Source organism: Xenopus laevis, chromosome 7S (genome assembly GCF_017654675.1).
Source record: "Xenopus laevis strain J_2021 chromosome 7S, Xenopus_laevis_v10.1, whole genome shotgun sequence".
Lineage (NCBI taxonomy): Eukaryota > Metazoa > Chordata > Amphibia > Anura > Pipidae > Xenopus > Xenopus laevis.
Window position 1 is genome coordinate 102237275 of NC_054384.1, and position 27126 is coordinate 102264400.

The 27126-nt window shown below is 40.7% G+C and overlaps 1 protein-coding gene across 1 annotated transcript in view; it reads left to right on the forward strand.

The window, feature by feature from the left end:
- pitpnc1l.S (phosphatidylinositol transfer protein cytoplasmic 1 like S homeolog) overlaps positions 1 to 27126 on the forward strand; it is a 128268-nt gene that overhangs the window by 32185 nt on the left and 68957 nt on the right. Inside the window, exon 2 of the mRNA XM_018228263.2 lies at positions 22847 to 22995. Coding sequence (XP_018083752.1) covers positions 22847 to 22995 — 149 coding nt within the window. The remainder of the gene's footprint in view (positions 1 to 22846; positions 22996 to 27126) is intronic.

A 27126-nucleotide genomic window follows, 5' to 3' on the forward strand; every position in this document is an offset into this window, starting at 1 on the left:
TGTTGTTCAAACTGGCAAGCTAATTGGCCTTACATCCAGTCTGATTCCCTCATGACCCTTTCCACATGGATGGAAATCTTAAGTCCTTTAACTACAAGCTTCTGGATAAGTGCTAGCTCTCACTTTTGGGTCAGCTGCTGGCCTCCCATCAGAAGTCTACATTTTTAGTTTTTACAATCCAAATTCAAACCAGTGAGATTACAGTGTGTCAAAACACCCACCCTAAAATGACCTCATAATGCTCGGCCAAATTAGTCGAGCTACGTGTGGCCGTTAGGATATTTCCAGCAAAAAAAATGTCAGAGAAAAATACAATACAAGGAGGAAATATTTAAAGAATATCTACTCTTTATAAATGGATTAGGTGTGAAATGAAAGTAGACTTTTTACTGTAAATACCATTTTTAGAAAGCATGTTGTAACACTACAAATTCTTATGGGAACCTTTATTTGCATGGTTTATGTGGCTACAGTTCAACAACTGAAAAAAGAAACGGGTGGATTCCACTATATTACGTCTGAACTGGTTCACGTGAGTTTATTGCAAGAGGGTGAGTGCAAAAGTTCAAAAAAAGAAAAGGCTGCAAGCTAAGGGTGTGTTAAATGAACAATGCTAAAGAGTAAAGTGTTTTTGGGAAAGTGAATCGAAAAAGTCTCACGTTTTCCACCTCTAACAAAACTATGTGACAAAACTCAGGGGGTTTTACCTTTTGATCTTATTCTTCTTTTGGAGAAGATCTTTTTCAATGATATTGATAAGTGATGTATCTTGACAATATTGCCTTTAATTAAATACGGCAGACTTTTTTAACCTTTATTTCATAGAAGCACAAATGGTTTATTTAATAGTTTATTTAATGGCTTAGGGCAGAGACACACGGGCAGATTCGGGGAGACAAAATCTCCTTTTCCCGACAAATCTTTTCTTCTTCAGGGCGACTAATCTCTCCGAACTGCCTCACTGCTTTCCCGACGGCAGATTCGGGGAGATTAGTCGCCCGGCGACAAATCTCCTCTTCAGGGCTAATCTTCCTGAACTGCCTTCCCGCTAATCTTCCTGAACTGCCTTCCCGCCAGGTAGAATGAAAATCGCCGGCGGGATGGCACTAAGAGCGCTTAATTTTCCGAAGTCGGGCGAAGTTGCCTTTACGAGGAAACCTCAGTCGACTTCGGAAAACGAAGCGATCCCAGTGCCATCCCGCTGTCGATTTTCATTCTAGCCGGCGGGAAGGCAGTTCAGGAAGATTAGTCGCCCTGAAGAAGAGGAGATTTGTCGCCGGGCGACTAATCTCCCCGAATCTGCCCGTGTGTCTCTGCCCTTAGGATTCAGTCAGAGCTTGTGGACTCATACAAATGGTTTGAGTGAGTTGGGCATGTCTGTTGGAATTACTAAAGAGACATTACCAACATTTCTTATTTGTTCTGGTGGAGGTTTTTCTGTCCAGCGTTTGGATGTTCAAGCTGCCTATGAGCTATTAATAGGCACCCAAGCTTCAGAAAACCACACAATATCTTTTCTTCATGTTTTCTTTGCTGTACTGAAAGAAGCCAATCTCCTGAGGCTGAACGGCACAATTGCTGTTTTTGCGGTTCCTCCTACCTTGGGGTATAGTTATACAAGAAATAAATACCTGAGCCTCTGTTCTTCACGAAACAACACTGAGCTGTCTTTGTCGCCTTTTAGTCATTGTAAATTAGCCCTTGGCCATCAACTAGTACAAATGGAAACCAGATCATACTGTATGTCAGTTAGTTCAGCATCTGATTCTGTAGCTCTGAAGCTTGGGCTGCAGCTTGGCTTTCTGATGTCTGTGTAGCAATGTTTTCTATATCTCTAGTAGGTTTTCGGAAATACTTAAATCTGTACACAAAAGATAAGATCTCATTGTTGACCATGCAATGTTGCAGGATTACAAATCCTGATACCCCCCAAACCAGTCTCAGCTGGCAGCAGGATTCTAGTTTTAGATCAAAAACATCTGGAGGCCTGCAATTTGCCCAATATAAATAAAGTTAATAATTTGTTTAGGCTAGGGTTGCCACCTGCTCAATATTTCATTGGCTTGGGGCCGTATAAAAATTTACCAACGATATAAAAGCTGGTAAATTGCTGGAGTTTCGGGGCATCTTCCAATGATTAAATCCATTTCAACCAAGTAAGGATGCACTGAATCCAGGATTCTGAATCCTTGTGCCTTGCGGGACGAATCCTTATTTGCATATGTAAATTAGGGGCGGGTAGGGAAATCATGTGACTTTTCATCACAAAAGAATAATTTTTTCCACTTTTTCTTTTCCTGACCCTAATTTGCATATGCAATTTAGGCTTCTGATTTAATTTGGTATTCAGCCGAATCTTTCACAAAGGATTCGGGGATTTGGCCGAATCCCAAATAGTGGATTTGTGCGTCCCTTCAACAAGTACTCTATTTCCTTGGTTCTACAGGTATTTGTCTCCTGGTTTGTTATGTTCCTCACATGTGAATACATTTTAACATTTATGGTATTTTTCCGTCAACACTGGTGTCCCAATGCAATGGGTCAACCTGGAAATAAGAAGTATTGTGTTACTATACTAACCAAAAATTAAATCATTTTAGGTGTTTGATCTGCTATTTTTCTGGGACCTGTTATCCAGAATGCTCAGGACCTAGGTTTTTTCGGAGAACAGGTCTTTCTTTAATTTGGACCTTCATTCCTTAAGTCGACTAGAAAATCTTTAAACACTAAATAAACCCAATAAAACCCAACAGGCTGGGTTGGCCTCCAGCAAGGATTAATTATATCTTAGTTTGGATCAAGTACAAGCTACTGTTTTATTTTTTACAGAGAAAAAGGAAATATTTTTTTTTTAAATTGGATTATTTGGATAAAACAGAGTTTATAGGAGATGGTCTTCTCGCAATTCGGAGCTTTCTGGATAATGGGTTTCCAGATAACGGATCCCATACCGGCATTCATAAATTCTGCTGTTTTGAAGCACTGGAAAAGTTAAATATGTACCTTGATTTCAAACATTGGCAAAGAAAAAGCGTTTTCTTCGCCCATAAACTAATGAGCACTTGTAAATGTGTTACATTATTGGAGAATAATTGCTTCTCAGAAGTCTCCGCAATCTGTATAATGAAAGGAAGGCAAAGCCCCCTGTTCTTCCAGTTTCTTTTTTTGTCTCTTCATGTAGGGATAAGTTGTTTAGCTGCTAGTTATTTCTCTTTATGTGTGCCGCTATTCAGTTCTGCAGTTTTTGTTTTTACTTTCTTGGGGGGGAGGAGGTTTTATTCATGTTTAATAAAAAATTGTATACTTTGCCATTTGCTTTTTATATATTGAATACACCGTATAATGCCAAGAACACAACTGCATTTAACTTTATAAGCATTGAAAGGCATTTTGCTTCTCAATACATTGTATAACGAAACCTGTACTTATTGGGTTTGAGCCAGTTATAAACTGGTTGAGAGGCGCTTATATTTGTCACTATGTTAAATACATTTTAGAAGTGGTAGGAAATATGCAGCATTCCAACCCAGGTCTATTTGTCCTATTATTATGCAAACAGAGTCACCTAAAATGTTCTTATGATACTATTTTAAATAGTGTTTAATATTTGCTGTCCATTGGACTGTGACTTTGGCGAAGTAGTTATTAGTTGAGGATGGGTCAGGTAAACAGTTAGCAACTGTGCCTTTATTGGTTTTTTGGAGTTCTTGGCTGAATGTAATGGAATCATAGTAACTAACATATATAGTAAAATAGTAAATTAGGTTGAAGAAAGACACATGTCAATCAAGTTCAAACTTTTAGGTCAAAAGATAACCTACCTAACTGCTAGTTGATCCAGAGGAAGGCAAAACCCCCATTTAAAACCTCTCCAATTTGCCTCAGAGGGGGAAAAATCCTTCCTGATTCCAAGATGGTAATCGGACCAGTTCCTGGAACAACTTGTACAATGAGCTATCTCCCATATCCCTGTATTCCCTCACTTGCTAAACACCATCCAACCCTTTCTTAAAACTATCTAATGTCTCAGTCATCACGACGATTCAGGGAGAAAAGTCCACATCGTTACGGCTCTCACTGTAAAAAAAACCCCTTCTGAATATTTAGACGGAGCCTCCTTTCTTCTAATCGGAATGGCTGCCCACGTGTTCAGCTGGAAAAACCTACTGGTAAATAAATCATCAAAGAGGTTATTATATGATCCCCTTATATATTTATACATAGTTATCATATCACCCCTCAAGCGCCTCTTCTCCAGCATGAACAACCCCAACTTGGCCAGTCTTTTATAATAGCTGAGATTTTCAATAAGGCCCTGACGCCTTGTTTACATACATTTTTAGTAAAGCTTTATGTACCATATCCTGAGTCAGCCACTGACTAGTTTGAGTTGAGTCAACAGTACAGCAGAGGTGGGCCTTGGAACTCGAACTCTTCTATTGCATACACTGAAGAAATCAGTATCTATTACAACCATAGTGGTACCATTATTTAAAAGAATCACACTCTCAACCCACATCTTTTTACCATTAAAACTTAAAAAACTTTTTGGGATTAGACTTAGCCTTTGCTGCAATGTGCTCCTCGTTTTCAATCTTTTCCTTTCAGATTGCTGTGTTACAACATTTATTATAGTGTTTATATACACTAAATGCAGATTCTGTCCCACAATTAAATGCAGCTTCTGTCCCCACCATTAAATGCAGCTTTTGTCACCACCATAGGAAATGGGGGAAGAGCAATACAATTGCCTATTAACCAGGAGGTATTTTGAGATTGGCCATACAGGGCTGCATACCTATTTCATTTTACTTTTAAATACGGCAACATAAAGATAATTAACTTTTCTTAAATGTAAATGGACATGGTATTATTTAACTGTGTGCTCCCAAAGGTGTTTCCTAGGAAAAGAATAGGGTTATCTAAGCCCTATTCTGAAAAGTGTTACAGCATGATACCTACTTTGAATTAGAAAGTCCAGCTACAGACTAAAAAAAGAGAACAGAGCATTGTTAAGGACCCAAGCCTACAGAAACTATGTAGGGAGCTGTTTATAACATGGGCATCAAGCATCATTTTTACTTGTCAGATAAAACAAGGCACAATTTTGTAGTTCTCAGAAAAGTCTTTGTGAATAGGAACACCCCAGCTTTTTAAGAGTTGTGGATTCGGATGAAAAAAAGTTAGCGGAACTTTAAAAGCAAACTTATTTATTCAACAGTGTTTGATCACACCCTGAAGTTCAATACAACAACATCTTCTTTGAACTGTGTGTGTGGTTCCCTTGGAATGCTTTTAAGGAATTTTTAGGGCAACTTAGCTTAGTGTTTCACCTGCTTGACATCACGATGAACATTTCTACACTCTACCAGGAAACAGAATATAATTATGTCGGGTTGTCTACAAGAATTCATATCTAAATCCCCAGATTCAAGTAAAGTCAGACTCCCTAGTGGTAGCAATTTGTTTTGTAAGTGAATTGCATTTGGTGCAGTGCTAAGGTGGAATATACCCAGGGCCCGTGTTTTTTTTCTTGCAAAGAAGCAGAGGCCCAGGGTCCTTATAAGTGATTAGTGGGCTAAGTGCCATTATCTTGGGCTCTGTTTTGTTGGGGCTTTGTTTTCATTATCCAGTTTGAGTGGTGCTGAATGCTGGTCCAGGTTCTCAGCTTGAGATTGTTGGCATTTTTATTGCTTTATTGTTGAGTTCTGGCTTGGAAATATATTAAAGGGGTTGTTCACCTTCAAACACTTTTTTCAGTTCAGTTTAAAACAAACAACAAATGAATATTCGATTTTTACTAGGGATGCACTGAATCCACTATTTTGGATTCGGCGGAACTCCCGAATCCTTTGCGAAAGATTCGGCCGAATACCGAACCGCTGAGTCCTGCTGAAAAAGGCCGAATCCCAAACCGAAACCTGGATTCGGTGCATCTCTTATTTTAACAGGTATGCAGAAACGTACTTTTTCATAACTAAGACATAATTAATCCCTAAAGGAGACAAAACAATCGTATTGGGTTCATTTAGGGGGTTATTTACTAGAACTCAAAATATTCTTATTATTTTAGTAAAACAAATTCGACCAAACTCCCATCCACGATTTTAACTTAATTATCAAAAAATTATTTGAAAAAATTTAGTGCCGGAAAAGACTTGTTAAAATCTTGATAAATTTGTGAAAATTTTGTGAATTTTTTTTTCAGATTTGACAACCGAAAACTCCTAATTTTTTTTTATTATTTTCCGAAAACCACAAATTTTTCAGATCATACTAAACCCAGCGCAAATAATGATATCTTCCAATTGTATAAGGGACCTCTGCCATTGACTTCTACATGACCTCGGCAGATCTGAGATGGAGTATTTTCGGATTCTGACATTTAGCAGCCTCGGGGTATAATAAATCTCGAAAATGTTAAGTTTTTTTCCCACGAAAAATGTGTGTTTTCCCCACTTTTAGTAAATAACCCCCTTAATGTTTATATGATTTTGTTTTTAGATTTAAGGTATGGTGATCCAAATTACAGAAAGACCCTTTATCTGGAAACCCTCAGGTCCCAAGCATTATGGAATACATGTCCTATAAAAAAAACATATATATAGATATAGAGTAGCACAGTCACTGGGAAGACGCTAAAGGGGCCAGAAAGTCTTCTTCCACTTAGGGGTGCCAAATGTTAGGCTTCCCAAGTGATTATATATACTAAGCTGAAACCCTGGGCCGGTGCTCCTATCAGCAGAAAACTGCACCGGCCCAGGGTTATTCCAGTGAGCACCACGGTTCGAACCTCTTCCGGCTTCTTCTTTCTTTGCGCGGCTGTGCATGCACGGTAGAGCGTAAAGCTGAACTTTAACTAAAAAGTCGGCTATTTCATTTTACTGCGCATGCGTCTGCCCTGGGAAATTTGATGAAAGAAAGAACATGGAAGAGGATCGTTCCGTGGTGCTCACGGGCTGGTGCAGTTTTCTGCTGATAGGAGCACCAGGTAAGTAAATACAATCACTTGGGGGTGCCTAACATTTGCCCCCAAGTGGAAGAAGACTTTCCTTCTCCTTTAAGGTACGAATATCCAAATTACAGAAAGATCCCTATAAAAGCCTATACTGTACATTAATGTTTTCTACCAGAGCACGTCACTATATAAAAAAAACCACTGCTTTTTGTTTTAAAGTGAATTTTCAGTTTCTTACCATCTGATTTCCACATGTAGAACTTTAGCAGTGTAGCAAATCCTCTGGCGTTCTCCTACTCCCTCTCTCTGAGAACCAGACTGTTGAACCTGCTTGGCAGCTTCCCCAGAATCCCCTACACACAAGATTTCTATCTCGTTTACCTTGCAAATGTCTTTAATAAGAAAGAGAGAGAGCCAGTAATTGCTCCGACTTCTAATCTTTTAATCATATCTGCAAATGTGTTTTCATTTCAGTCAAACTATTCAAGGTTTTGCTTAAAAAAAAAGGCGTAATAGAGTTTTACAGGAAAATACCAAATATAACAAGTGCACTGAGCAGAAGGGAATGTGCAGACCAAATGGCAGATACTGAAAGATGTTTGTTAGATGCAGATAACAATGAACATTAAATGCTGGATGACACCTTATTTTCACTACAGCTTTCAGTTACATGTAGGCTTTTCCCCTCATCTGTATAATAAGCTTTTTAATTGTCTCTGGTCCTGTAACTGTTTATTTGCTTATATGAGCTGTTGTCAGGACTCGCCTGTTCTCGAACCCAGGTCTGCTTAATGAATTTGTCTGTATTAACCTTTTCAGCCACCGGGGGTTTTTCAGAATGAATGTGGGTTTACTACCCTGATGGTCATGGGTCGCCCTCTCTGCCCAACTCATTAACATCAGATGTTTCCAATTATTCAATTCAGGGGCTTTATAAGCTCATTACAAGCAACTCCTGGTTGCTCGATCATTAAAGGAAAACTATACCCCCAAAATGAATATTTAAGCAACAGATAGTTTATATCAGCGACAAATCTACTTCTTCGATGCGACTAATCTCCCCGAACTGCCTCCCCTGTCTTCCCGCAGACTAAAATGTAAATCACCGGTGGGATGGTACTTGGAGCGATTGGTTTACCGAAGTCGCCAGAGGCAGTTTCGGACGACTTCGGAAAACGAATCGCTCCAAGTACCATCCCGCCTGCGACTTTCATTTTAGCCGACGGGAGGCAGTTTGGGGAGATTAGTGGCCCCGAAGAAGAGGAGATTTGTCACTGGGCGACTAATTTCGCCAAATGTGCCTGTGTGTGCCCTGACCCTAAAAGGCAATTCACCTTCATTAGCAAAACACATAAAACCTGACCCCTAGGGCTCTTACAGACAAGCGTTTTTACCTGCGCTCCCCTGCGTTCCGCTTTTCTGCGTTCAGCCGCAGGGGAGCGCAGGAATAGAAGCATTACATTTTTAACAATGGGGCTGTACTCACACAAGTGCGTGTAGGCACCGAACGCAGGTTGAGACGCAACATGCTGCATTTTTCCTGCGTTCGGCGCCTACACGCGCCTGTTTGAGTACAGCCCCATTGTTAAAAATGTAATGCGTCTATTCCTGCGCTCCCCTGCGGCTGAACGCAGAAAAACGGAACGCAGGGGAGCGCAGGTAAAAACGCTCGTCTGTAAGAGCCCTAAAATCCCCAGAAATGTGTTCAAACTTTCCATACTCTGCCAAATGTTGTAAAATGAACGTGGTAAAGAGGGGGTGTGGCCATAAATGGGCATGGCCCAACATTTTCTCCGCCCAGTGCTCAGCAAAACTTTTTGTCCCTCTTTCTATTTTTTTTTTAACTGAATTGTTTTATTGAGTTTACATGGAAATAAAGCCCCACAAAAAGCATATTAAGAAAATACATTTTTCTGTAAAACATATTACATCCCAGAATATTGCTAAGTGAAGTAAACGTCAAAAGAAAGGGAAATTAAAAAAAAAAAAAAAAAGGATACATTAAAACATTGAACATTGTCCCTCTTTCTATTTTCAAAATGTTGGGAAGGTATGTGTTCAGGTTGGCTATAATGAGCCCAATGGAATCTACTTACAGGTAACTGCCAAATAAACATTTGTACAAATCTGGGATTACGGGAAGGCCGTCTCCTATAGACTCCATTTTTTCCAAATTTTTTTAAAAAATGATTGCTTTTTACTCTGTAAAAATAAAACAGTAGCTTGTACTTGATTCCAACTAAGATATAATTAATCCTTATTGGAAGCAAAACCAGCCTATTGGGTTTATTTAATGTTTACATGATTTTAAAGTGGACCTGTCACCCAGACACAAAAATCTGTATAATAAAAGTCCTTTTCAAATTAAACATGAAATCCAGTTTCTATTTTTTATTAAAGCATTCATAGCTGTTGTAAGCTCATTTAAAAATCTCAGCTGTCAATCAAATATTGTCTTCCCCTCCTCAATGTCTTAGGCATAGAGGCGGGGCAGACAATTACTTTCACTTTCCATTCAGCACTTCCTAGATGTCATTTCTCTTCCCACTTTCCCCCCCATTCTCTTCACCATTTAATTGTGTAACCAGGACATGGGGATGGACATCAGGTCCCCCATTCTGGTGCACAAACAAGATTCTGAGATGAAACAAGACTTGTCTTAATAATAGTGTCCACAAAATGGCTCCTGCCTGCTTGTTATAATTATGAATTCCCAGACTGAAGGAAAGAAGATTCACATAATTTATACAGTGTAATTAAAGTTCATTTTGCTTGACTGATGTGATAAAATAGGATTATGAATAATTTTGTTGGGTGACAGGTCCCCTTTAAGGTATGATGATCCAATTTACGGAAATTTTCCTTATCCGGAAAACCCTAGGTCCTGAGCATTCTGAATAACAGGTCCCATACCAGTATATATGATGTTGTTGGAAGGATTGACCAGTTTATTAATTGGCTCCTTATATATAGCAAGATGCACAAAGTTATTTGGTGTAAAATCCCCTTGTTGTATTTTTACCATCACCTGATCTTCGTATGAGTACAAATAAAGCAACGAGATAAAAATGACATTTCTGAAAAGAGACTTTAAAAAACAAAAACCCACATGCAAAATCTTGGAAATTTTCAGATAACACGTGTAGATGACTAGTAAAAGGAATGCAGAATGTTCTTCCTGTCTGCTAAGAATTTCAAGATGTTCATCTAAAAATGTTTATGTATTCAATGCAGAGCATGACAAAAGACCCAGGGATCAGCACTGTGGGGTTTTTTGTGGTTCCATTGCCTGTAAATCAGACCATGGCAAAGGTCACACACACCATTTTCTGCAGCACTGCTATTCTATGGGCTTAGAGAGATTTGTTGCACAATTGAGAACGTTGAAATTCTTTTGTGAAGTGACTGCACCTTTGCCGAGACGCTCACTTTGGCGTATCGGAGGTTCGTTAAAAACATGCCTCTCTAAAGATCATCTAAAATTTATTGGGGATGAGTGAAATCTAAAAGTCAGCCATGCCTGTGTTTAATTTTTGTACAGGTATGGGATTCGTCACCCGGACACCCGTTATCCAGAAAGTTCCAAAATTTCCCATAGACTCCATTATAATAAATTTGATTGGGGATGAGTGAAATCTAAAAGTCAGCCATGCCTGTGTTTCATTTTTGTACAGGTATCGGATCCATTATCCAGAAACCCGTTATCCAGAAAGTTCTAAAATTTCCTATACACTCCATTATAATAAATTAAAGGAAAACTACACCCCCACAATGAACACTTAAGCAACAGATAGTTTAGTTTATTAAGTGGCATATTAAAGAATCTTATCAAACTGGAATGTATATTTAAGTAAATGTTGTCCTTTTAGATCTCTTGCCTTGAGCGACCATTTTGTGATGGTCTGTGTGTTGCCTCAGAGATCACCTGACCAGAAATACTGCAGCTCTAACTGTAACAGGAAGAAGTGAGGAAGCAAAAGACACAACTCTGTCTGTTAATTGGCTCATGTGACCTAACATGTATGTTTTGTTTGTGTGCACCGTGAATCGTACGATCCCAGGGGGCGGCCCTTATTTTATCATTAAAATGGCAAATGTAGGATTACCCAATGGCACATACTACTAGAAAAGTATATAATTATGAAAATGGTATATTTACATGAAGCAGGGTTTTACATATGAGCTGTTTTATGCAATATCTTTTTATAGAGACCTACATTGTTTGGGGGGTATAGTTTTCCTTTAATCCAAGTTTTTAAAAATGATTTCCCTTTTCTCTCTATATAAATAAAACAGTAGCTTGTACATGATCCAAATTAAGATATAATTAATCCCTATTGGAAGCAAAACCAGCGTATTTAATGTTTACATGACCTTTCTTAAGGTATGAAGATCCAAATTAAGGAAAGATCTGTTATCCGGAAAACCCCAGGTTCCCGAGCATTCTGGATAACAGGTCCTATACCTGTATTAGAAAGAAAACATATCTACTTTCTAAAAGTCTTAAGACTTTATGTTTATTGTAAAACATAAAGATATTATAAGTCACCTTTTATACAGGTCAAGGTTACTTCTAATAAGTATTTTCTTGTACTTTTTTTATTTATTATAATACACAAGTTTTAGTTAGTCGTGACAAAAAATGACATCACTAAGCTCCGTTTATAACTGATGACATCACTAAGAGCCATTTATATAGATATAATTTACAGGATATTCATGGCTTTTTTGTATTAGATATGAATTACTTTAAAGGGATTCTGTCATGATTTTTATGATGTATTTTTTATTCCTAAATGACACTGCTTACACTGCAAAAAAATCACTCTACAATATAAAATGTAATTCCTGAACAACAAGTGTATTTTTTTAGTTGTAATATTGGTGTGTAGGTGCATCTCAGGTTATTTTGCCTGGTCATGTGATTTCAGAAAGAGCCAGCACTTTAGGATGGAACTGCTTTCTGGCAGGTGTTGTTTCTCCTACTCAATGTAACTGAATGTGTCTCAGCGCCGCGTATGCCATGCCGCAGGCGATTTTTCATTATAGCAGGCGGAAGAGAGAGGGAAGCAGTTCGGGGAGATTAGTCGCCACAAAGAAGAGGTGACTAAATCTCCTCGAATCGCCAGGTGTTCCCCTTACCCTTAAGCTGGCCATAGACGCAAAAAACCTTAGGGGATGAAGATCCAAATTACAGAAAGATCTGTTATCAAAAAACCCCAGCATTCTGGATAAACAGGATGCGCCGACAGGAACGATCTGGATAACAGGTCCCGTACCTGTACTGAAGTAATTGGAATAGATGGGCCTGAGTTGTCCATAGTCCTGTTTGCGGCTTATGGAACTGTACTTGTGGGTCCACGGTCTAAGGTTTTCTGGTGGGCTCCTGGCATCCCTGTCCGACACTGGTTGGGGTAAATGAGTCTAATGTATATTGGGTGCCAGTACAACCACATAAGCTTTGTTGTTAAAGGGATCCTGTCATCGGAAAACATGTTTTTTTCAAAACACATCAGTTAATAGTGCTACTCCAGCAGAATTCTGCACTGAAATCCATTTCTCAAAAGAGCAAACAGATTTTTTTATATTCAATTTTAAATTATGACATGGGGCTAGACATTTTGTCAATTTCCCAGCTGTCCCTGGTCATGTGACTTGTGCCTGCCCTTTAGGAGAGAAATGCTTTCTGGCAGGCTGCTGTTTTTCCTTCTCAATGTAACTGAATGTGTCTCAGTGAGACATGGGATTTTACTATTGAGTGTTGTTCTTAGATCTACCAGGCAGCTGTTATCTTGTGTTAGGGAGCTGCTATCTGGTTACCTTCCCATTGTTCTGTTGTTAGGCTGCTGGGGGGGGAAAGGGAGGGGTGATATCACTCCAACTTGCAGTACAGCAGTAAAGAGTGACTGAAGTTTATCAGAGCACAAGTCACATGACTGGGGGCAGCTGGGAAACTGACAATATGTCTAGCCCCATGTCAGATTTCAAAATTTAATATAAAAAATCTGTTTGCTCTTTTGAGAAACGGATTTCAGTGCAGGATTCTGCTGCAGCAGCACTATTAACGGATGCGTTCCCATGACAGTATCCCTTTAAGATACTTTTTTAGTGTTACTGTTCCTTTAACACTTCATGACAAAAGGCAGCACATGTTTGTCCAAAGAAAATGCATTTTTGTTGAATTTTATCCTTGGTACTAAGTTACAATTTGTTTACTATTATGATGTACAGCTATGGGTGCAAATTTGGCACCACTTTCTGCAGTTACTTAGATGGGGAATATACTGTATCTGAATAACATATTTTTGTCTTGGGCCACTGAATACAAGTGGCCCAAGGCAGAGATATATGTGACAAGCAAATTTTACTTTACCAGTCAAAAATATTGCGTCTGTTTATACATTTCTTAGGGCTAAAATGTTGTTCCCACGCAATGCTCTCAATGTGTAACGAAAGAATTTACTTGCCGTTGAAGCTCAAGGCTATTGCACATTTGATGGTAGAGATATAGGTTATTCCAAATTACTTTTTTTGAACAGACTGTCAGATATTGAAAGCATAGTACAGGGATGGGAAACCCGTTATACTGAAAGTTCCCAATTACGGAATGGCTGTCTCCCATAGACTCCATTTTATCCAAATAATCCAAATTTTTAGAAATAGTTTTCCTTTTTCTCGATACTAATAAAACAGTAGCTTGTACTTGAAGCTAAACCAGCCTATTGAGTTTATTTAATGTTTACATGATTTTCTAGTAAACTTAAGGTAGGAATATCCATATTACAGAAAGATCTGGTACCTGGAAATGGCCAGGTCCCAAACATTCTGGATAGCAGGTCCCATACCTGTACAGTGAAAGCAGATACTGAAATCTGGCCTTAAAGGTTTAGTTTATCCTTAAATTGTGTAATGGAATCCGAGTTCAGTTCCCAAAATGGTGGCCAAGATGGCGTCCAAGATGGTGGCTCCCTGGTTCCGCACGGACGCAGCCGGATGATGCCTGCCTCTTCCCGCACTCTGATTGGCCGCCGGCGACGGAACGGACGTCGGCGTCAATAATGGGTGCCGGCGTCGGTCGCTGACGCCAGCGCGTCGGTCGCTGACGCCAGCGCGTCCGCGCACACGTCATGACGCCGATGCGTCCAAAATTGGCGCCAAATCTAGGCCTATATTAAGGAGCTCTGGAAATTCATCAGTGCCCAATTATAGGTTTTAGCTTGCTACTCCTGGGTGTGATCTTGTGAAACTTTGCTATTGTGTACCGACCTTTTGCCTGAATTCCTCGACCTTGAACCTCTTCTGCCTGGACTGATCTTGTTGCCTGTTTGACCATTCTCTCGTCTCATCCTTATCTGTACTGCGAACTTGGACATTGCTACCTCCTCCTCTGGTCCTCACTACTCCTGAAGCCTTTGGGCCTTACATTATAATTGGGCCATGGACCCTTCGGAGGAAACCCCAGCGCCGCCTGATGTCGGTGGAGCGCTTCGTGGGTTGGCTTCTCGGATGCAGTCCTATGAGGTACAGCAGTCTCATTTTTGTCAGGCCCTGGAAACAGTACTGGCAAAGTTGTCGGCCCTAACACCCGCTGACCCTGTTCCCATACCTGTACCTGTGTCTCCACTCCAGCTCTCCGAGCCTCGCATTCCGGCTCCCCCACTCTACAGTGGTGACCCCGAAGTTTGCCGCGGGTTTATCAACCAGTGCGAGGTCCAGTTTGCACTATTACCCGGCCAATTTGTCTCCGAACGTGCCAAGGTGGGCTACATATTCTCCCGCCTGCAAGGGAAGGCATTGGAGTGGGCTTCACCTCTATGGGAGAAGGAAGATCCTATCATTGACAATGCCAGGTCCTTCGTTCGCAAACTCCGTACTGTGTTTGATGCTCCGGGTCGTGCCTCTGCATCTTCTGCACGCCTGTTCCAACTTCAACAGGGAAATCGCTCTATCCCGGAGTACGCCATCGAGTTCCGCACTCTAGTTGCTGAGACTTCGTGGAATAATGACGGGTATCACGCTGCCTTTTACAACGGCCTGGTGATGCGCATCAAGAATGATCTGGTGTCCAGGGAAATTCCATCCCGCTGGGAAGATCTAGTCGCCTTGGCCATAAAGGTTGATACTCGGCAGAGGGAGTTTCAAGCTGAGCTCGACAGAGAGCGCTCCCCAACCAAGAGATTCCACAAGTTCCAACCTACCCTGGCTCCTCATTTTCAAAGACCCTTCCTTCCCAATCCTGCTTCCACCTTGCCTTCTCCAACTCCTGCGGCTTCTGCTTCTTCTTTCCTGCCTACGGAAGAACCGTAGCTTCTTCTTTGTAGAAAAGAAAGATGGTGGTTTGCGGCCCTGCATTGACTATAGGGGTTTAAATAAAATTACAATTAAAAACCGTTATCCCCTTCCCCTCATCTCTGAACTGTTCGACCAACTCAAGGGGGCTTGTCTTTTTACCAAGTTAGATCTTCGTGGGGCCTACAATTTAATTCGGGTCAGAGAGGGAGATGAATGGAAAACCGCATTCAACACTCGTGACGGGCATTATGAGTATCTAGTGATGCCATTCGGCCTCTGTAACGCCCCCGCGGTTTTCCAAGAATTTGTAAATGACATTTTCAGAGATTTGTTGGGTCAATACGTGGTGGTGTACTTGGACGATATTCTTGTCTTTTCCAAGAACCTTGCTGAGCATCCCTGTGCCTTCTTTTCGAAAAAATTCACCTCTCCTGAACAAAATTATGATGTGGGAAATCGTGAGTTACTGGCCGTCAAACTGGCTCTAGAGGAATGGAGACATTTGCTGGAAGGTTCTTCCGTCCCTGTGACCATCTATACCGACCATAAAAATCTAGAATATATCCAGACACTCAAACGCCTTAATCCTCGTCAGGCTAGGTGGGCACTATTCTTCTCTCGTTTTAATTTCATTCTAACCTTTCGGCCTGGTGCTAGGAACAAGAAGGCGGATGCTCTTTCTAGAAGCTTTCTTCTCGAAGATCTCACTTCTGCAGAACCGGAATCCATTGTGCCTCCTACAAAGATCATCGCTGCTCTGTTTCCCTCCCTGGCCTCTCAATTATTGTCTGTTCAATCTTCTGCTCCTGTAGGAACTCCTGTTGGTGTTGCCTTTGTCCCTCCTGAATTTCGTCATTCCATTCTGGTTCAGTCCCACAGCTCCAAGCAGGCCGGTCATCCTGGAGTCAAAAAGACTACTGAACTTCTGTCTCGTCTTGTATGGTGGCCTTCCCTAAGAAAAGATGTCAAAGACTTTGTTTCCTCTTGCTCTGTATGTGCTGTATCCAAGTCTGGACGCTCCCCTCCTAAGGGGTTACTCCTACCACTACCTATTCCTTCTCGCCCATGGACTCATCTATCTATGGACTTCATTGTGGATCTCCCTAATTCCTCTGGTTATACAGTTATTTGGGTGGTAATTGATAGATTCAGCAAGGTGGCACATTTTACTCCTCTTCAGAAACTTCCCTCTGCTCCTGAACTTTCCTCATTGTTTATTAAACACATTTTTCGCCTCCACGGTTTCCCTGACGAAATTGTCTCTGACCGTGGATCTCAATTTGTTTCCAAGTTTTGGAGATCCCTGTGTAAAGCCCTTGGTGTCTCTCTTCAGTTTTCTTCTTCTTACCATCCACAGTCTAATGGAGCAGCAGAGAGGGTTAACCAGGCCCTTGAACAATTTCTCCGATGCCATGTATCTTTGTGCCAAGACGATTGGGCTGATTTGCTTCCGTGGGCTTAATTCGCACATAATAATGCCTTACATGTTTCTTCTGAGAAATCTCCTTTTTTCTGTATGTATGGTCTTAACCCTTTGGCTTTTCCTCAGGACTTATTACTCACTAATGTTCCTGCCGCCAATGACCAAGCTGCCCACATGTCGGCTATATGGCACGCCACTGTTGTCAATCTGGAGAAAAGTTCCTTGGTCCAGAAAAAATTTGCTGATCAGAGAAGAATTCCTTCCCCTCCGTATGCTCCCGGTGACAAGGTTTGGCTATCTACACGGAACATTCGTCTCAAAGTCCCCTCTCCTAAACTTGGTCCCAAGTTTATTGGTCCCTTCTCCATCTCTGAGATCATCAATCCGGTGGCTGTCCGTTTGCAACTTCCCTCGGAGATGCGGATTCCAAACACCTTCCATGTCTCCTTGCTCAAACCTGCAGGTACTTCTTCTTCTTCTTCTTCCTCAGCTCCTGTCGTGGTGGACGGTCATCAGGAGTTTGAGGTGAAAAGAATCCTGGATTCCCGGATTTCGAGGGGCACTCTACAATACCTCATTGAGTGGAAGGGGTTCGGTCCGGAGGAGTGCTCCTGGGTAAGAAGTTCAGATGTCCATGCTCCTCTCCTGGTCCGAAAATTTAATCGGCAGTTTCCTTCTAACCCAGGTGGTCCTGAGGCCCCCCTAGGGATGGGGGTACTGTAATGGAATCCGAGTTCAGTTCCCAAAATGGTGGCCAAGATGGCGTCCAAGATGGTGGCTCCCTGGTTCCTCACGGACGCAGCCGGATGATGCCTGCCTCTTCCCGCACTCTGATTGGCCGCCGGCGACGGAACGGACGTTGGCGTCAATAATGGGCGTCGGTCGCTGACGCCAGCGCGTCGGTCGCTGACGCCAGCGCATCCGCGCACACGTCATGACGCCGATGCGTCCAAAATTGGCGCCAAATCTAGGCCTATATTAAGGAGCTCTGGAAATTCATCAGTGCCCAATTATAGGTTTTAGCTTGCTACTCCTGGGTGTGATCTTGTGAAACTTTGCTATTGTGTACCGACCTTTTGCCTGAATTCCTCGACCTTGAACCTCTTCTGCCTGGACTGATCTTGTTGCCTGTTTGACCATTCTCTCGTCTCATCCTTATCTGTACTGCGAACTTGGACATTGCTAACCTCCTCCTCTGGTCCTCACTACTCCTGAAGCCTTTGGGCCTTACAAATTGACTTTAAGGGGCAGATTAACTAAGGTTCGAGTGAATTTTCGAAGTACAGAAAGTTCTAATTTCGAAGTAATTTTTTAGATACTTCGACCATCGAATAGGATACTAGGACTTCGAATTTACTTTGACTTTGATTCGAAGTAAAAATCGTTCGAATATTCGACCATTCGATAATCGAAGTGCTGTCTCTTTAAAAAAACGTTGACTTCAATACTTCGCCAAATTAAACCTGCTGAAGTGCTATGTTTCTAAGTCTTTACACATCGAATAAAAATCCTTCAATCGTACGTTAAAATCGTTTTAATTCGAACGATTTAATCGTTCGATCGAACGTTTTTTATTCGATCACAGGATTGCCAAATTCTGTGAAAAAACTTCAAATTCGATATTCGAATTCAAAGTTTTTCAATTCGATGGTTGAATTTCGAAGTTTTTTGTACTTCTAAATTCGACCCTTGAAAAATCTGTCCCTAAGTATGTTATAGATTGTCTCCAATAAGCATTAATTATATCTTAGTTGGGATCAAGTACAAGGTATTGTTTTATTATTACTTTGAAAAAGGAAATCATTTTAAAAAATTTGGATTAAATAGAGTCCATTAGAGACAGCCTTTCCGCTATTCAGCGCTGTCTGGATAACAGGTTTCTGGATAATGGATCCCATACCTGTATAAAGGGATGCACCAAATCCAGGGCTTTGTTTGGGATTCGCCCAGCTCCAGTTTATTTGAATTGTGTTAGTTTTAAAGGGGTGGTTCACCTTTAAGTTAACTTGTATTATGTTAAAGAATGTCCAGTTCTAAGCAACTTTTCAATTGGCCTTCATTTTTTTTAATAGATTTGAATTATTTGCCTTTTTCTCCTGACTGTTTCCAGCCTTCAAATGGGGGTCACTGACACCATCTAACAAATGCTCTGTAAGGCTACAAATGTATTGTTATTGCTACTTTTTATTACTCCTCTTTCTATTCAGTCCTCTCCTATTCATATTCCAATCTCTTATTCAAATCAATGCATGGTTGCTAGGGAAATTTGCATTATAGCAACCAGATGGCTGACATTACAAACTGGAGAGCCGCTGAATAAAAAGCTAAATAACTCAAAAACCAAAAATAATAAAAAATGAAGACCAATTGCAAATGGTCTCGTGATATCACTCTCTACATCATACTAAACGTTAAAGTAAAGGTGAACAACTGATTGCTTGTTAATTTCCTGAGGCTAAAACAGTGATCCCCAACCAGTGACTTAAAGGCAACATGTTTCTCACCGACCGACCTTGGATGTTGCTCCCAGTGGCCTCAAAGCAGGAGCTTTTTTTTTAATTCCAGGCTTGGAGGCAAGTTTTGGTTGTATAAAAACAAGGTGTACTGCCAAACAGAGTCTCCTATAGGCTGCCAGTTCAAATAGGGGCTACCAAATAGCCAATCGCAGCCCTTATTTGTTACCCCCTGGAACATTTGGAAGCTTTTGTTGCTCCCCAACTCTTTTTACAGTAGAATGTGGCTCATGGGTAGTGATGGACGAATTTATTCGGCAGACGAATTAGCAGCGTATTTCCACGTTTCGACGACAGTGAATAAATATGCAAAATTGGCTCGAACATTCACCAACGTCAACGTTTTTTGATGTCGGCAACAACCAAATGCACACCCATTGACTTCAATGCACGTCAAATTGTCGCACACGTTAGGATTGCCGGCGCATTGACACCAGCGTCAAAATTCACAAATTTTTCAGCGAAGCCAATCGGGACAAATTTGCCCATCACTTCTCATGGGTAAAAAAAGGTTGGGGACCCCTGGGCTAAAATATATGGTGCTAGAACTTTGTGTTCACCCCATGGCAGTAAATGCCTTATTAAAATGCCTGAGTTTTTTCTAGGTGAGAATGTTTTTTTTTTCATAAATCTGTCCCTGGCTTCCAGGTTCCCATATGTCTATATCAAGTTCAATGTTTTTAACATCTATATTAAGTGTTCATCATTTCAGCAGACTTCTGAGTTGTGACCACCGTTCCCCTTTGCTGATAGATTTTACTTCTTCAGGAATATTCCATTCAATTCATTTCCACTTGACACATCGAATCATTTTGCGTGACTGACAGGCTTTCACTGACTCAAGCACTGACTATTCTCCTAGGTTTCTTATTTTACTTTCGAAAACGGAATTCCAGTATTGAAATTCACATCTCTGTGAAAGCAGAAAACTAAAAATATGGGTGTTTTTTTTTTTTAATTGTTTGATTTTTGTTTGCTTCCTACACATCCAATAAAGGCAAAGTTGTATTAAAGCCATAAATAAAAGCTGTCAACAGATAAAAGACCAATAAGCCCGTCTATTTTTCTCTATAATTGTATCCACCCCAAGCATGTTTAAATTCATTTACTGGAGCTGTCTCAGCTGGAAGCCTCTGCCAAGTAATGATTTCTGCGGTTCACAGTTGAGCTCCAGAAAGTATTTCTCATTCCGCCAAGCATTGTTTGTATTCTGAAAGATGAACTACAGGTATGGGATCCATTATCCAAGAACCCGTTATCTGAACTACGGAAAGGCCATCTCCCATAGACTCTATTTTAGCCAAATAATGCAATTTTTCAAAAATGATTTCATTTTTCTGTGTAATAATAAAACAGTAGCTTGTACTTGATCCCAACTAAGATATAATTAATCCTTATTGGAAGCAAAACCAGCCTATTGGGTTTATTTAATGTTTACATGATTTTCTAGTAGATTTAAAGGAGAAGGAAAGGCTTGGTGCCAAATGTTAGGCACCCCCAAGTGATTGTATTAACTTACCTGAAACCCCAGGCCAGTGCTCAGAGCAATTTGTTTTCCAAAGTCGCCCGAAGTTTCCTCGTTATGGGCGATTTCAGAAAACGAATCGCTCTGAGTGCCATCCCGCCGGCGATTTTCATTTTAGCCAGCGGGAAGGTAGGGGAGGCAGTTCGGGAAGATTAGTCGCCCCGAAGAAGAGGAGATGTGTCGCTGGGCGACTAATCTCCCTGAATCTGCCTATGTGCCCTGACCCTAAAGGGCAATTCACCTTCATTAGCAAAACACATAAAACCTGACCCTAAAACCCCCAGAAATGTGTTCAAACTTTCCATACCCTGCCAAATGTTGTAAAATGGATGTGGTAAAGAGGGGGTGTGGCCGTAAATGGGCATGGCCCAACACTCAGCAAAACTTACCAAATGTTAGGCACCCCCAAGTGATTGTATTGACTTACCTGAAACCTTGGGCTGGTGATCCTATCAGCAGAAAACTGCACCAGCCCGGGGTTATACCAGTGAGCACCACGGAGCGATCCTCTTCCGTCTTCTTCTTTATTTTTTGATGTCATCAGAAGTGGGCGGGCACAGAAATACGTTTTATAAAACTTAAAAGGGAGTAAAATATAGACAATATTACATAACATAAGAAAATTTAGATGAGACCCGCAATCCAACCCGTGGACCCGCGGGTATACCCGCACCTGAAAATCCTCCCCTCATTTCGAAGGTTGAAACCACTTGCGGATTTACTCAGCGATTGGCTTTTTTTAAAAAACGTTGTGCGGATCGCGTAGAAAACCCTGCAAATTTCCGTATTTGTATTTGTTTGTCCGAGGCCTAAAAACTCCTTGCAAATGGTGCCCTGTTGGAATCAAACTCAGTTCATTGAGGCAGCAATTCTAACAATTGAATTGCAATGCCACTGGGTTACTACTACAGGTAGAGGATCCATTATCTGTAAAATCTTTATGCAGAAAGCTCTGAAATACACTTTATCAATTTAAAAATAATTTCTTTTCTCTATGATAATACAACAATATCTTGCACTTGATCCCAACTAAGATTTAATTAATCCTTATTGGAAGCAAAACCAAAAGCTGATTGGGTTTATTTAGGGGCAGATTTACATAGGGTCGAATATCGAGGGTTAATTAACCCTCGATATTCAACTGCCGAATATCGAAGTCGAAGGATTTTCACAAATAGTTTGAACGAAAAATCAATTTTTCAATGATTTTTCTTCGACCTAAAAATTAATAGAAAGCCTATGGAGAACTTCCCCATAGGCTAACATGGCACCTCAGTAGGTTTTAGGTGGCGAGGTAGGGGGTCGAAGTTTTTTTTAAAGCGACAGTACTTCGACTATCGAATGGTCGAATAGTCCAACGATTTTTAGTTCGAATCGTTCGATTCAAAGTTGTAGACGAAGGTCGAAGTAGCCAATTCGATGGTCGAAATTTAGCCAAACAAATCATTCGAAATTTGAAGGTTTTTTTTTGATTCTATTCCTTTACTCGAGCTAAGTAAATGGGCCCCTTAATGTTTACATGATTTTGTAGTAGACTTAAGGTATGAAGATCGAAATTATGGAAAGATCCATTATCCGGAAAACCCCAGGTCCCGAGCATTCTGAATGGAAAGGTCTCATACCTGTATTTATACTAATTCACTGAATAGAGCCAAAGAAATGGATACTGACAATATATTTATATTTTTTTAGAAATAGTTTCAATGGCAGTTATGATGTGTGTTTTCTTATAATGATCTTATTTACAGTATTATAAGAATGCCCATTGTGTACTCTTGATTTGTGAGCCGGATTTAGTGGCACTAGTGAAGTTAGTAGTAACTAATGGTGCCTGCCTGGACAGGAGGATTCTTTCATTCCTTCCCACGCTTTCTGCTTTCTGCAGTGCTGTGCCTAGGAGCAAGGCAGCCTCTGACTAGTCAGCTTCTTCCAGATTCCCATGGGTTGATACAAACAAAGCTGAATTGTCTTCCCTCGTTTTATGGAGAACTCCCCCTGGGCACCGCAGGGCTTTTACTTTCTGACATTTCATAAATGATGCATTAATCTGATTCAGTTGGTTTTTTTTTTTTCTTTCGATGTTTATGCCAGTGGGTTTCTGTTTTTAACTTCTTCCTTTGGTTTGTTCTTTACAGTACAGGATTGGGCAGCTTTACATGATCAGCAAACACAGCCATGAACAGAGTTCTGATGGAGAGGGTGTAGAAGTCATCATTAATGAGCCCTATGAAAGTGCTGTCCACGGGGAAGGACAATACACTGAAAAACGAGTCTACCTAAACAGGTACTTTCTTCTCTTTCCTCAAACTCAGTGGTGGAGGCACAGGTTCTACAGAACTTCACAACTTGCCATCAAATGGTGTGTTTTTATGGTTTCCAGGGCTGAGGACTTTTCAATTAATTATATCAGATATACCATGACCTGGATGAATGAAAATCTTCATAGTCATATTGACTGCTAAAGGTGGTGATAAATGAGAAAAACAACTTTCTTAAGGGAGAAGGAAAGCTATGGAGGCATTTTATTGCCAATAGATTAGCCACAGTAGTGCAAGTTAGAATGCTATATTTATTCAGTAGAATGCTTTACTATACCTGAGTAAAAAGCTCTAGAAGCTCTCTCTGTTTGTTTAGGATAGCAGCTGCAGTATTAGCTTGGTGTGACATCACTTCCTGCCTGAGTCTCTCCCTGCTCACTTATAGCTCTGGGCTCATATTACAGAAGAGAAGGGAATGGTGGGGGAAGAGGAACAAACTGAGCATGCTCAAGCCCTAGCCCTGGAGGTTTAAGCTGAAAACAGGAAGTCTGATACAGAAGCCCATGAGTACACAATAGAAGGAAAGAAATGCAGTGTTTCTTTTGACAGAGGACTCAGAGCAGCATTACTTTGAGGGTTTACTGGTATATTTAGGTGGACCTTTCTGAAAAGACTTACTTAGTTTTAACCTTTCCTTCTCCTTTAATGATTGTGTATTAAAGGAGAAGGAACGGCCGAGTTTACTTGAGTGTTCCAAAACGTAGGCACCCCGAGTGATTGTATATACAATCACTTGGGGTGCCTAACTCTTTGGCACTCCCAAGTAAACTCAGCCTTTCCTTCTCCTTTAAGTGTTAGCCCGATACTAGCCCTATTAAAGGAATTGTTCAGTGGAAAAATAAAAAGTGGGTAAATAGATCGGCTGTGCAAAATAAAAAATATTTCTAATATAGTTAGTTAGCCAAAAATGTAAGGTATAAAGGCTGGAGTGATTTGACGTATAACATGTCAGTCAGATCAGTACTTTCTGCTTGGTTTACACTGACTGGTTACCAGGCAGTAACCAATCAGAGACTTGAGGGGGGGCCACATGGGTCATATCTGTTGCTTTTGAATCTGAGCTGAATGCTGAGCATCAATTGCAAACTCACTGAACAGAAATGTACCATGTGGCTCCCCTTCAAGTCACTGACTAACTCAGAGTTATAGAGCTGAAAAGCAGGAAGTTGGATTCTGGCTGTTTTATTAGACATCTGTTCACTCCAGCCTTTATATATTATATTTTTGCCTAACTAACTATATTACAAACATTTTTTATTTTGCACAGCCTATCTATTTACACAGTTTTTATTTTCACACTGAACTATTCCTTTAATCATTGTCATTGGGATGCTCCGAATCAACGAATCAGTTTGGTATTTGGGCGTCAGTAGGATTCAACTGAATCCTCGTTTCTGGCCAAATCGCATCCGAATCCTTACAATCACATGACTTTTTTTCCGAAAACAAAGAAGTAAAAATATTTTCGACCGCACACGTTCGCTTTTTACCCTTGCCATCCCTTATTTGCATATTCAAATTAGGATTTGGTTCGGTATTCAGTCGAATCTTTAATTGAAGGGTTCGCGGGTTGTGCCGAATCAAAAATAAGTGAATTCAGTGCATTCCTAATTTGTACTCACCCACCTTCCCACTGTTGCTCATAATCAGTCCATAGCCCTGAAGCAATAGAGCCATATGGAGTGTATTAACTCCTGCAGTTGCCTCAACAACCTGCTTTGGTGTGTTTGACTCCTAAGCCCAATATAAACACTGGTTCATTTGAAGAACAAAGTGATAGAGCAGGTATTTTGCCTAATTGCTTTATGAGCAAGGAAGCAACTCCAGCTTCAGTAGGTCATTTGGTCTTCTCTGATTGGCTGTCTACATGGAGATGCGAGAAGCAGATATAGAATTACATCGGCAAATGTAATAATGGGAACCAGTACCTGCAGTTAACGGAAGTCTGGCGCTTAAAAATGTTAATGACCCTAGTTATCTTTAAAGTGAACTTGACAAGCCTAAAACCATGTGGTGTTTGTATAAGGGATGTCACAGGAAGCACAATAAGCAAGAACAGCTGTGTTTGTGGCTAAATAAATAAAATACACACAAAGTCCACCTTTTCCTCATTCCTGCTTGCACTTCTGTATAGAGTCCATATACTCATGCAAATCATTTCTCCCCCAACCTGAAAAGCTTTGAACTTGAAACAATTTGGTCAACAATGAGCTGATAAGCAATACGCCTATATCATTACTAGGGATACACCATTTTGGATTCAGCCGAACCCCAGAATCCTTTGCGAAAGATTCGACCGAACCGAATGCTACTTTGCATATGGAAATTAAGGTTGGGAAGGGGAAAACATTTTTGTGACAAAAAGTCACGTGATTTCCCTCCTCGCCCCTAATATGCATGTGCAAATTAGGATTCGGATTCGGTTCGGCCAGGCAGAAGGATTCATTGGGGCTCATTTATCAACACTGGGCAAATTTGCCCATGGGCAGTGTCCTATAGCAACCAATCAGCGATTAGCTTTTTAAATCCAGCTGCAAGTAGAACAATGAATGCAGTAATCTGATTATTTGGATAAAATTTGAGTCTATGGGAGACAATTTTCTGGATAAAAGGTTTCCAGATAACAGATCCCATACCTGTACTGTTTTTCTGTTAGGATCAATTTTTTCTCGTATTCACGAGGGAGTGAGTTTTTCTGTCAGTGGTGACATTTTTGTTTTGAGTCAAATATTTATGACCCATGTAATCATTTTTCTTATTTCGCCATTATTATTTTTTCCACTATGTTTGATAAAAACCACCACTACCTAGTGGGAAATTGTCTGAAAGTTTGAAGAAAATCAAACCTGAAAAAAAAACAATTTAAAGGGATACTGTCATGGGAAAAAAATTTTTTTTTTCAAAATGAATCAATTAATTGTGCTGCTCCAGCAGAATTCTGCACTGAAATCCATTTCTCATAAGAGCAAACAGATTTTTTTATATTCAATTTTGAAATCTGACATGGGGCTAGACATATTGTCAATTTCCCAGCTGCCCCAAGTCATGTGACTTGTGCTCTGATAAACTTCAGTCACTCTTTACTGCTGTACTGCAAGTTAAGGTGGCCATACATGGGCCAATAAAAGCTGCCGACAGACCGAGTCGGCATTTTATTGGCCCGTGTATCGGATGGGAATAAAAATCCCGTCGGATTGCGGCCGCATCTGTTCGTTGATGCGGTCCCGCGATCCGACCGCCCGTTCCCGATCGTTGGGCCCTCAAGGTGGGCCACCTTTAGAGTGATATCACCCCCCTCCCTTTTTCCCCCCAGCAGCCAAACAAAGGAACAATGGGAAGGTAACCAGATAGCAGCTCCCTAACACAAGATAACAGCTGCCTGGTAGATCTAAGAACAACACGCAATAGTAAAAACCCATGTCCCACTGAGACACATTCAGTTACATTGAGAAGGAAAAACAGCAGCCTGCAGAAAGCATTTCTCTCCTAAAGTACAGGCACAAGTCACATGACCAGGGGCAGCTGGGAAATTGACAAAATGTCTAGCCCCATGTCAGATTTCAAAATTGAATATAAAAAAATCTGTTTGCTCTTTTGAGAAATGGATTTCAGTGCAGAATTCTGCTGGAGTAGCACTATTAACTGATGTGTTTTGAAAAAAACATGTTTTCCAATGACAGGATCCCTTTAAGTTCGATTGAGAGTTTTCCCTTGAGATAAAATTGCCGCCTCTAAAAGTAAACACCTGAAAAAAAATCAATTGCTGCTATTTTTCTCCCCCCCATACATTTCCATTTATGGTGCCATTGCCCTCAAAAAAAATGCAACACTTTGAACTAATTTCTAGAATAAATTAGTAGGGGGTTAACAGACCTGAAATCAGTAAAGCAGCTTGACTCTCTCCAAATACACATGAGTGGCTGGTGCCCCTGCACTGACACAATGTACTGTATAAGCTTAGTAGAGTGCTAGAGCTTCGACAAGAGGAGAAATCAGCTCATTTCATTGTGTGAACATTACGAGGCACGTAACTTCTCTCTGCTGCCTGCTGTGTAAATTGCACATCAAAAATGGCACATTCAATATTATACATTCCA